This window comes from Oncorhynchus masou, chromosome 23 (genome assembly GCF_036934945.1).
Source record: "Oncorhynchus masou masou isolate Uvic2021 chromosome 23, UVic_Omas_1.1, whole genome shotgun sequence".
Lineage (NCBI taxonomy): Eukaryota > Metazoa > Chordata > Actinopteri > Salmoniformes > Salmonidae > Oncorhynchus > Oncorhynchus masou.
In genome coordinates, this window is record NC_088234.1 from 20955870 (window position 1) to 20967613 (window position 11744).

Genomic DNA, 11744 nt, shown 5'->3' on the forward strand with positions numbered 1-11744 from the left:
CCAGGTCCAACACGGATTATAGTAGTTCACTACCACTATCACCCCTCCTCTCAACCACTCCTCCACCACCACACATTCCTGTTCAATAACTTTACCTAGCATCCTGTAAGGAAGTCTTTGCCAACCCCCCCCCCTTACTACGACCATAACTGTAAGGAACTCTTTGCCCCCCGTTCTACCACCATAACTAAGATTCAATAATACACGATTACACCCTCGGCTGATTGAGGTCATCTCAAACCTCTTCCCATGTCAACCCTGTTACACTCAGATGTCTCCCAACCGCTTTCACTATGAGCTGAATCCTCTCTGTTTTAGATTCCACTTTAGCAGTGCTATTGATTGCTCCTGCGAAGAACGTCACCAGCTTTCTCTTATCTCCGTATACTATATCACCGCCCACTTGCCCTGTAACCTCCGAACCATCTCTCTCTCTGGAACCTGTATTTCCCTGGACCTGGACCACCCTCTCTGCATCTGCATATGACGCCCTTCTCTCCACTCTCACTTGTAGCGCCTCCACTGCCTGCTTCATTGCCTCACACCCACTATGAGCACCCCCACAGCTGCAGCACTTTGGTTGTACACCGCCCCAACACTTCCCAAGCTCATGCTCCCCTCCACACCTCTTTTTCTCTTTACAGACTGTTGCCACATGCCCAAACCTCTGGCATTTATAACATCTTAAAGGCGTTGGTACATACGCCCTCACATAATAACTCATATTCTTTTAAAAGTGTACCTTTATTTTACTAGGCAAGTCAGTTAAGAACAAATTCTTATTTTCAATGACGGCCTAGGAACAGTGGGTTCAGGGGCAGAACGACAGATTTGTACCTTGTCAGCTCAGTGATTTGAACTTGCAACCTTTCGGTTACTAGTCCAACACTCTAACCACTAGACTACCCTGCCGCCCCAAAAAATATATCCTATGGTTACTTTATTTGGCAGTGCCCTGTCCTTAAAGTGTAACAGAATAGATGCGCTATCTATCCTAACTCCACCCCTAACTCCACCCCTTGTTACTTGCCATCTTTGAACATTCACTAGAACACCTATCAAGTTGTTGTTTACCTCTTTAGTGCTAACACTCACAGGCACTCCTGTTATCACCCCTTTAATCGACCGCCTCCCTGCTTGATCAGTCCAGCTGCTCCACACCACCTTACACTTCCCTATTTGCTTCACTCTGAGAGCTTTTTCCCTCTGCCCCATGTCCTTACAGAATACCAACAAGCTCCCATCTCTTAACACTTCAGCATTGACAACTTCCCCAATAAACTATTTTTTCACAGCCGTCAACCTTATTGGACTCATCGCCCCCCAACTCCCCTTCCTCCCTAAACTTCAGATTCACCTTATGCTCCTCCTTACCTCCATGCTCCCCTTGCGACTTATCTGTCCCTTCCTCGGCACGCTCTATCTCCGAACTGCTTCTAGCATTGGAAACTATGTTGCTCTCCTCAAACTTTTCTGCCTCCATAGACCTCCCGCTCCCCTTCAAATTCCTACTCCCTTTCTCTCCCATCTTCTTTTTCTCTTTCTTACTTCCCCTTTATTTGTACCACTATGCTCCATACTTGCTTCACTTTCTTCTCCATCAATATCTCCTACCATCTCTGACCCAGTCACGGCACAGCTGTGCCGAACCACTGCCACGCAAGTAATGTTTGATTGCTGTTTTATCAACAATTGATCGCAAGCCACAGCTTTCAGCCTCTCCCTCACTTTTGTCCCCTACTCCTCTGGCCCGGTTAGCTAGCTATCTATAGTCAGTAAGTCATTTAAAGGTTTTGAGTAAATGGGCCAACAACATTGTCTGGATAAGTGGCCCTGGGGAGGCGGGTTTTGCCTCTTAGTCTCATCATTGATCTTTCACCCTCTCACCTCAGGCTTTCTACAACACTGCTTCAAGGAGGCAGACAAGGATGAAATCCAGGCATTGTTCTCAAACTATGCCATAAGGGAACAATGAGCAAATAAGAGGAAATCTGTAATTTCGATGAAGACATTAATGATCGAGCTAAGACGGACATAGCAAATATAACTATTTGTTCAGCACTTTTAAAATGTACAGCAACAGAAATCAGAAAATGTGCCGTTCTTACAGTATTTTCCCTGTAGACCAAGTCAGAAACGTAGGATAAATAAAGGGGGCACGTAAGCAGACAATGAAAGCTCTTGCAATATTCGATGATGACATTTCTCTAAAACAGGCTATAGGCTACATGTGCACCACCAAGTCAAAACAATAGACTAATTATTAGGGTGAGGCACATGGGCTACTAACAGCTTACTACACAACATAAACGTATGTATACTGTAGCTAAGAAAGTTATACTATCTCTTTGGCATATTATATAATTTATGCAGCAGCATACAATACATTTTTGACTCCTTTTGTTGGGCTGTGCTCACTTGAACAGGAAGATGATGTGACAGTCCTTGTGGGCAAATTTTGTCGTCAAACTTTGGCAGTGATTTTCAGGTCGGAGCTCTAGAAAGAGGCCAGTGTTACCGACTTGTAATTCCGAGTTGGATGTCTTGTTTTTTCCCAAGTTCCCAGTTGTCTTGAACTCACTGAAGTCTGAGATTTCCCAGTTCCAAGTTTCCAGTTGTTTTGAACGTGCCAGAAGTCATGCTGGGTTGACAGCATGGCAAATGTATTCAACCTTTTCTGGCCCATGGTGTTGAATGTTTATCCTTTTAAGCTTGGTAAAGAGACCCTTATACCTAGACTTGGACCACACACCCACTCCACTGAATAGCAGACTAGTGATTGCTTTGCAACGCTTGCAGTTAGCCACTGATTCCTTCCAAACCACTCATTGTTAAATTTGCAATTTACAACTTGTTTATGTCCAATGGCCGATGAGCACCGATACATTTTATCTATAAGTTGTCTTCATATGACAAGGATTTGCCAGTAGATTGTCAACTTGATTCATGATTATGACTGCTTGTCTGGCTTGCTAGCTAAAATTTTGAAAGTATGATGTTGACATGATCAGTCCAATCAAAGCTACTGTAGATATAACGTGATTTGACATTTTATCTGTGGACCATGACCTTGAGCCTTCTTGGATGGGCACTTCTAATGTAACTCTATGGCAGCACCCAAGGGGCTTGAATTTTCAAGCTCTCGCCGTGGATTTTGCGCTGACATAGTGTTTCCATGAGACAGAACACTGAGCCAATCACTGCGCAACTAGAGAACATTACCAACCCCTACGCTATATTTTTCCCACTGGCTGCCCCACCAGCACAGAAAGCACTGAGCACGGTTGAAACACCTGCACAGAAAGCACTGAGCTAGGCTGAAACACCTGCACAGAAAGCACTGAGCTAGGCTGAAACACCTGCATTTTGCAGCTGCCTTAATCAAGAAAAGAAAAAAGAGACCATGTTGGTATATGGCTTTATTAAGTTAATGTTGTTGTTTTTAACATTGTTTGCAAACTGATATGTGACACGTATTGATGGCAAAATAACATGCAAAACAGGAAACAACAAAACAACATTTTGTCTGAGGTCCTGAGTGCACTGGAGCAGGTTTTCATCAAGGATCTCTCTGTACTTTGCTCAGTTAATCTTTCCCGATACTGACTAGTCTCTCAGTCCGTGCCGCTGAAAAACATCCCCACAGCATGATGCTGCCCCCACCATACTTCACCATAGAGGTGGTGCCAGGTTTCCTCCAGACATGACACTTGGCTTTCAGACCAAAGACTTCAATCTTGTTTTCATCAGACCAGAGAATCTTGTTTCTCATGGTCTGAGAGTCTTTTAGGTGCCTTTTGGCAAACTCCAAGCGGGCTGTCATGTGCCTTCTACTGAGGAGTGGCTTCTTGGTCACCTCCCTGACCAAGGCCCTCCCCCGATTGCTCAGGTTGGCCGGGCTGTGTTCTTGGGGACCTTTAAAGCTGCAGACATTTTTTGGTACACTTCCCCAGATCTGTGCCTTGACACAATCCTGTCTCGGAGCTCGAAGGAGAATTCCTTCAACTTCATGGCTTGGTTTTTGCTCTGACATGCACTGTCAACTGTGGGACCTTATGTAGACAGGCGTGATCCTTTAAAATCTTGTCCAATCAATTGAATTGACCACAGGTGGACACCAATCAAGTTGTAGAAACATCTCAAGGATGATCAATGTAAAGTCTCATAGCAAAGGGTCTGAATACCTATGTAAATAAGGTATCTCTTTTTTATGTTAAAATAAAATTGCAAAAATGACTATAAACCTGTTTTTGCTTGTCATTATGGGGTATTGTGTGTAGATTGAGGAGGATTTTATTTATTGACTACATTTTAGAATAAGGCTGTGACATAACAAAATGTGGGATAAAGTCAAGGGGTCTGAATACGTTAAGAATGTGCTGTATATAGCCATTGATTCTTGAAGAATAGAACTGAATTACCTCTACTGTCCTACAGAAAACATAAGCCATTCAGAGCCAAATATATTTACCCCATTGTTTTTAAACAATGTAATTGTGAACAAACTATAGCTTCAAAATATGGTCAAAATTATAATGTTGATCTCAGATGGTCAGTCAAAATGGTCAGTCAGTGGTTACATTTCTCCAGCCCCATCCCTCAGCTGTTAACCAAAAAAAGCGGTCGGATCTTTGTTGTTTGAATTCCAGATTTCCCTTTAAATAAACATGATTTTGGTTGAAGTTTTGTGTGGTGTGATTGTGAGGTGTTTTAGAGATAATTTCATCCATAAACTTGATCTCTGCTGGCTTTTCAGGTCAGCAGGTTCATATTGATGTGGGGGTGTATTCATTAGTGTACACAGAAGCAAAACATTTTGCAACGAATACAAGCGTTTGTCATTAGACAAGTTCAGGTTTGTGTTTCTGCACGTTTGGTTCCTAGTGAATGCACCCTTGGTTCGATTTTTATAGGCCCCTGGTGAGTTACAAAGTATATAAAATGACTTTATTACAGGCAAATACTCCTCAGTTTCATCAGCTGTCCGGATGGCTGGTCTCATGATCCCACAGATGAAGAAGCCGGATGTGGAGGTCCTGGGCTGGCGTGGTTACATGTGGTCTGTGGTTGTGAGGCTGGTTGGACGTACTGCCAAATTCTCTAAAACAATGTAGGAGGCGGCTGATAGTATAGATATTAACATTAAATTCTCTGGCAACAGCTCTGGTGGACAAATCCTACAGCCAGCATGCCAAATGCATGCTCCCTCAACACTCGTGGCATTTTGTTGTGTGACAACTTTTTATTCCTTTTATTGCACCTATGTAATGATCATTCAGATTCTTGATATGCCACAATGTTCATTAAAAGGGATGTTCATTAAAGGGGATGTAAACAAATTTGTGCAGAAAATCTGAGAGAAATAAGCTTTTTGTGCTTATGGAATATTCAGGGATCTTTTATTTCAGCTCATGATACATGGGCCCAACACTTTACATGTTGCGTTTATAGTTTTGTTCAGTATATAATTAATTGAGCGTTCATATGTATTAAAACCTATACTGTAAATAGTTGTGGCTGTACTTTTGAAACAAGGGTTGAGATAATTTACAATTTCCTTTGGTGGGTATGGGGCGGCAGGGTAGCCTTGTGGTTAGAGCGTTGGACTAGTAACCGGAAGGTTGCGAATTCAAACCCCTGAGCTGACAAGGTACAAATCTGTCATTCTGCCCCTGAACAGGCAGTTAACCCACTGTTCCCAGGCCGTCATTGAAAATAAGAATTTGTTCTTAACTGACTTGCCTGGTTAAATAAAGGTAAAATAAAAATAAAAAATCCCAAAGATGGTCTCCTTTTCTAGAAACACATATAGATGGCAAATACCATCCTACTATATTGTAGCAGGTCCCATGTGGCTCAGTTGATAGAGCGTGGTGCTTGCAATGTCAGAGTTGGTTGTGGGTTTGATTCCTATGAGGGGGACCAGAATGAAATAGTATGATAAATGTATACACTCACTACTGTAAGATGCTCTGGATAAGAGTGTCTGCTAAATTACTAAGATGTAGCTAGCCATCATCATGACTGACTGGTGATGAGTTCCTTTTGGTGTGCCTGTGGTCTGTTCCCTTTGTGGAAGGCTACTGCCCTCTGCTGGATATTTGGTGTACATACAGATCAAAGAAGTTTAGACAGCTCTGGGACAGGATGGTATGTCCTTATCAAAGTCCCCTTACACACACACACATGCTCCCTATAATAGTCATCTTAAATATAGATATATTTGGAAGTTTATTAAAATATTTAGCAGAATTTCTGTTAATTATGTTCACGGCATATTACTTTTACAATTCACTCTAAATTGCCTTATAAAATGGCATTATAAAACTATTGCATTATAAATCATGAATCCCAGTTCCACTCATGATGACCTTTCACTCCAGAGTAAACCACATTGATGTCCGTCGCTCTGGTCTGTCTCTCTGGTTCTGCTCTCCTCTTGGACTTCCTCGAGGAGAAACTCATGGCAGCATAGTTCAGCTCCTCTCCCTCATCTCTCTGTAGATGAGAATTAGTCAGATAGTCTACCTCACAAGGTAGAGTGCTGTGTACAGTTGAAAAAGATGTGAAAGTGAATTACAATACTGGGCTGCTAGCCATTTTCATTTAAACGATACAATGCAATTTTACTGCGGAAATATATTATTTTGTTCTTTACACAAGTTGTCACATCTTTTCAGATGTAATGCTATTTTTAATGCGCTAAATTGTTCATAAAGGGTTAGGTAAACAGGTAACATCATCTACCTCCTTGTTAGGACAGGAAGGGGCTGTAACACCACTTTGAGGATGTTGAGGCAAACCTGCTTGACAAAAATGAGGATTATTAGGACAGTGTACATTTTGGGGACAGGATGTGCCAGTGCCACTGCCTTCTCTATAAAAATGTAATTATAGCCGAGAAGCTATACCCGGTTGATTTATTAAAGGCCTAGTGCAGTCAAGAATCTGATTTTCCTCTGTTTTATATACACTGAGTGTACAAAGCATTAGGAACACATGCTCTTTCCATGACATAGACTGACATTGTGAATCCATGTGAAAGCTTTGATCTGCTATTGATGTCTGTTCTTAAATCCACTTCAATTAGTGTAGATGAAGGGGAGGAGACATGTTAAATAAGGATTTTTAAGCCTTTGAGACATGGATTGCGTATGTGTGCCATTCAGAGGGTGAATGGGCAAGACAAAAGATTTAAGTGCCTTTGAACAGGGTATGGTAGTAGGTGCCAGGTGCGCTGGTTTGAGTGTGTCAAGAACTGCAACACTGCTGGGTTTTTCACGCTCAACAATTTCCTGTGTACATCAAGAATGGTCCACCACCCAAAGGACATCAAGCTAACTTGACACAACTGTGGGAATCTTTGGAGTCAACATGGGCCAGCATCCCTGTGGAACGCTTTCGACACCTTGTATAGTCCATGCCTCGATTAATTGAGGACGTTCTGAGGGCAAAAGGGGGTGTAATTCAATATTATGAATATTGAGATAAAAACCACTAATTCATTCAGTCTTTCTTAAAACACCCCTCAATCAATTTCATGGTTATTATTGCCGCAACATTTTCCCGTAATGATCATCACATTATATGTAATCATATTGGAAGGTATGTGAATGAAAACACAAAATGGCAGTAGAAACAAAGGGCCTTAATGATACTGAACCTTTCTTCCTTCTCACACAGATGAGGACAACGACTGCGATCAAGCTCAAGATGTTGGATACGATTAGAGCCAGGAGCTTGGGGTCCACCAGATCAGCAGGGCCTGTGGTTTAAATTAAGTTGTTGATATTAATTCACAGTTAAACAGATATACATTACCAGTCAAAATCTTCTTTATTTGTACTATTTTCTACATTGTAGAATTACAGCGAAGACATCTCAACTGAAATAAAAAATATGGAATTACGTAGTAACCAAAAAAGTGCTAAACAAATCAAAATAGATGATATATTTGAGATTCTTCAAAGTAGCCACCCTTTGCCTTGATGACAGCTTTGCATAGTGTTGGTATTCTCTCAACCAGCTACATGAGGGTGTCACCTGGAATGCATTTCAATTAACAGAGTTCCTTGTTAAAAGTTAATTTGTGGAATTTCTTTCCTTCAATCAATTGTGTTGTGACAAGGTAGGGGTGATGTAGAGAAGATATCCCTATTTGGTAAATAGGGTCCATATTATGGCAAGAAGTCCATATTATGGCCAAGTCCATATTATGACAAGAACAACTCAAATAAGCAAAGATAAATGACCGTCCATCATTAATTTAAGACATGAAGGTCAGTCAATGCGGAAAGTTTCAAGAACTTTTAAAGTTTATTCAAGTGCAGTCGCAAAAACCATCAAGCGCAATAATGAAACTGGCTCTCATGAGGACTGACACAGGAATGGAAGACCTAGAGTTACCTCTGCTGCAAAGGATAAGTTCATTAGAGTTAACTCCACCTCAGATTGCAGCCCAAATAAATTCTTCATTGAGTTCAAGTAACAGACACATCTCAACATCAACTGTTCAGAAGAGACTGCGTGAATCAGGCCTTCATGGTCAAATTGCTGCAAAGAACCACTACTAAAGGACATCAATATGAAGAAGAAACTTGTTTGGGCCAAGAAACACAAATAATTGATATTAGACCAGTGGATATCTGTCCAAATGGTATATTTTTGGTTCCAACTGCCGTGTATTTGTGAGAGAGTGGGTGAATGGATGATCTCTGCATGTGTGGTTCCCACCGTGAAGCATGGAGGAGGAGGTGTGATGGTTTGGGGGTGCTTTGCTGGAGACACTGTCAGTGATTTATTTAGAATTCAAGGCCCACTTAACCAGCATGGCTACCACAGCAGTGTGTAGTGGTACTCCATCCCATCTGGTTTGGGCTTAGTGGGACTATCATTTGTTTTTCAACAGGACAATGACCCAACACACCTCCAGGCTGTGTAAGGGCTATTTGACCAAGAAGGAGAATGATGGAGTGCTGCATCAGATGACCTGGCCTCCACAATCACCCGACTTCAACCCAATTGAGATGGTTTGGGATGAGTTGGACCGCAGCATGAAGGAAAAGCAGCCAACAAGTGCTCAGCATACACTGTATGTGGGAACTCCTTCAAGACTGTTGGAAAAGCATTCCTTGTGAAGCTGGTTGAGAGAATGCCAAGAGTGTACAAAGCTGTCATTAAGGCAACGGGGGGCTACTTTGTTTAATACTTTTTTTACCCTATGATTCCATATGTGTTATTTCATAGTTTGGATGTCTTCATTATTATTCTACAAGTAAAATAAAGATAAACCCTTGAATGAGTAGGTGTGTCCAAACTTTTGACTGGTGCTGTACATGTTACATTTTGTAAGCTTAGCCTTACACCCTTTTACAATTTATAGTTGCATCAGCACATTCATTTTAGTTTGATTGCTCTTGAATTATGACAGGTGCAAATCTAAATTCAGAGTTTAAAATCAAAATACCTCCAACATCCAGCTTGGTCCCGTTCCCAAACAGTATCTCCCCACATGAGGCCACAGCACAGTAGTACGTCCCAGCATCAGAGAGGATGAGGTTCCTCTTGGGGAGGTTGTAGACACATCTCTGTGTAGGAGACCCAGTCTCAGGGCTCTTCTCACACTGATCACTCCCGTCTCCTTGGGTGTAAATGATTCCTGGATGGGATTCTCCTGAACTATGTCTGAACCAATAGACACTGTGATCTCCTGAACAGGTCTTAGTGTGTATTGTACAGTTCAAAGTCACAGAGTCTCCTGGCTGGACCGACTCAGACACAGGCTGCTGAGTAAGATGTTGGTTCCTGGAATCTACATCTTTTGCACAATAAAACCAAGGTTCTAGTAAATGTTTGTTATATTACAATACAACCACGCGGAGAGCCTGATATTCACATGTTAATACATTTACACTGAGTGTACAAAACATCAACCCTTGTTTTTTCCATGACAGACTGACCAGGTAAATCCAGGTGAAGCTATGATCCCTTATTGATTTTCACCTGTTAAATCCACTTTAATCAGTGTATATGAAGGGGAGGAGACAGGTTAAATAAGGACTTTTAAGCTTTGAAACATGGATTGTGGGGTAAGACAAAATGGGCAGTAGGTGATAGGAACGCGAAGCGAAGCGAGGCGGCCATCTCTGTCGGCGCCGGAAGTCTAGTAGGTGATGATAGTAGGTGCCAGGCGCATCGGTTTGAATGTGTCAAGAACTGCAACACTGATGGGTTTTTCAAGTGCAACAGTTCCCGTGTGTATCAAGAATGGTCCACCGCCCAGAGGACATGGAGCCAACTTGACACAACTGTGGGTATCATTGGAGTCAACATGGGCCAGCATCCCTGTGGAATGCTTTCAACACTTTGCAGTCCATGCCCTCTGAATTGAAGTTGTTCTGAGGGCAAAAGGGGGTGCAACTCAATATAACAAAGATGTTCCAAGTGTTTTGTACACTCAGTGTATATATGTTACTTACCCCCATACATCAGAAACACACCCTTCCCGAAGATCAATGCATCGTAATCGCGTGAAGCACAGTAATACATCCCCATATCTGATGGTCTAGCATCTGAAATAGTCAGCACAAAACTGGTTCCATTCTTCGTTGCCATATACCGGGGGTTGTTGTTAAACTCTCCAAAGAACTTTGCAGTGTTGGAGTGAGTGTAAAGAGACAGCACCAATACTGGGGCTTGTCCTATTATTATCTTGATCCAGTTGTAGTAGTTGCCATCTTCTTCTGACATGAGGCATTCCAAATGAACTCTGTCTCCAGCCAGGAACGTCTTTAAGACATCGCTCTGGCTGATTTTAGCAAGAGACCCTTAAAAATAATAAAGCATTCATGACTTACTTTTTCTTACTGGCTTTGTACAGGTTTTTGTCTCAGCTGTTTCTAATCAGACTTGAACCCTAACCTTACGCGTTAAGTTAAATCAGCCTTACCTGTTTTAAACATCAGTAAAAATATGAGGAACAGTTGGGTTATTGTATAATTCCTTCTCTGATGATAGATTCTCATGTGTAGACTAGTCATCCTGTGTGTCAGATGAGAGTGAGAATCAGAGAGTTATGGGGTGTATTTTTATACTTGGCTTGGGTGATGGTCCACAAGCCTGATTGGCTGCTCTGTGAACTGTAAAGACACGGAACAGGACAACTTTACCCTCCCCTCTGACTTTTTTCTGTCCTCATGTTACACAACAACAGTTTCCATTTTATTCAGAAAAGCTATCGAGATATACACACCATATGGACCATATGAAACATCCTGGTCCTCATTTTAGTTCTTTAATTTCACTTTTTTACAGTAATACGACATGATTATGATCGGCAAGCTCCTATCTACTCACTCATAGATGTATCAGTAGCATTAACATTATTCATCAGAATGACAACTGCTTAAGAATGCCTTCTCCAGTACTTTAATTCAAGAGTCTTGGACATTGCGGCAAATTATTTTCTATCAGACAGAAAGAATACTATTCATGCACTTTTTTTTTGTGATATTATATAATTGAATGCATACATTGAGGAGTGTTTCCACTTTACCTTACATGATTTATCATTCTATTGATCTCAAAGTGACTAATATAGGCCCTCACCAACAGGGGGAATCTTGCTCTATGCTCCCTCAAATCTACTCCGTAGATTACACCTATAAGGGTACTCCTTCATATTTCTATACTCCCAATACTTTCTCCAGTTATGCCATTTGTAACACACTATTTCATCTCAAAGA

The 11744-nt window shown here is 41.6% G+C and overlaps 1 protein-coding gene across 1 annotated transcript; it reads right to left on the reverse strand.

Annotated features, from left to right (window-relative positions):
- Positions 1–5387: 5387 nt before the first annotated feature.
- On the reverse strand, positions 5388–11053 carry LOC135510539 (uncharacterized). Its single transcript, XM_064931549.1, has 6 exons — positions 10949–11053; positions 10479–10826; positions 9467–9817; positions 7664–7765; positions 6748–6803; positions 5388–6498 (listed from the first exon to the last, which is right to left on the reverse strand). Exons 1-6 carry the CDS (start codon positions 11037–11039, stop codon positions 6343–6345), a joined length of 1104 nt encoding a protein of 367 aa, XP_064787621.1. The 5' UTR covers positions 11040–11053; the 3' UTR covers positions 5388–6342.
- Positions 11054–11744: the final 691 nt, after the last annotated feature.

Coding starts and splice junctions, on each gene's coding strand:
- LOC135510539 (XM_064931549.1), bottom strand. CDS start 11,039: ATGACTAGTCTACACATGAGAATCTATCATCAGAGAAGGAATTATACA. Junction 9,818..10,478: donor TGTGTTTCTGATGTATGGGG/GTAAGTAACATA, acceptor ATTGTGCAAAAG/ATGTAGATTCCAGGAACCAA. Junction 6,804..7,663: donor CTGTGTGAGAAGGAAGAAAG/GTTCAGTATCAT, acceptor TTTGTCAAGCAG/GTTTGCCTCAACATCCTCAA.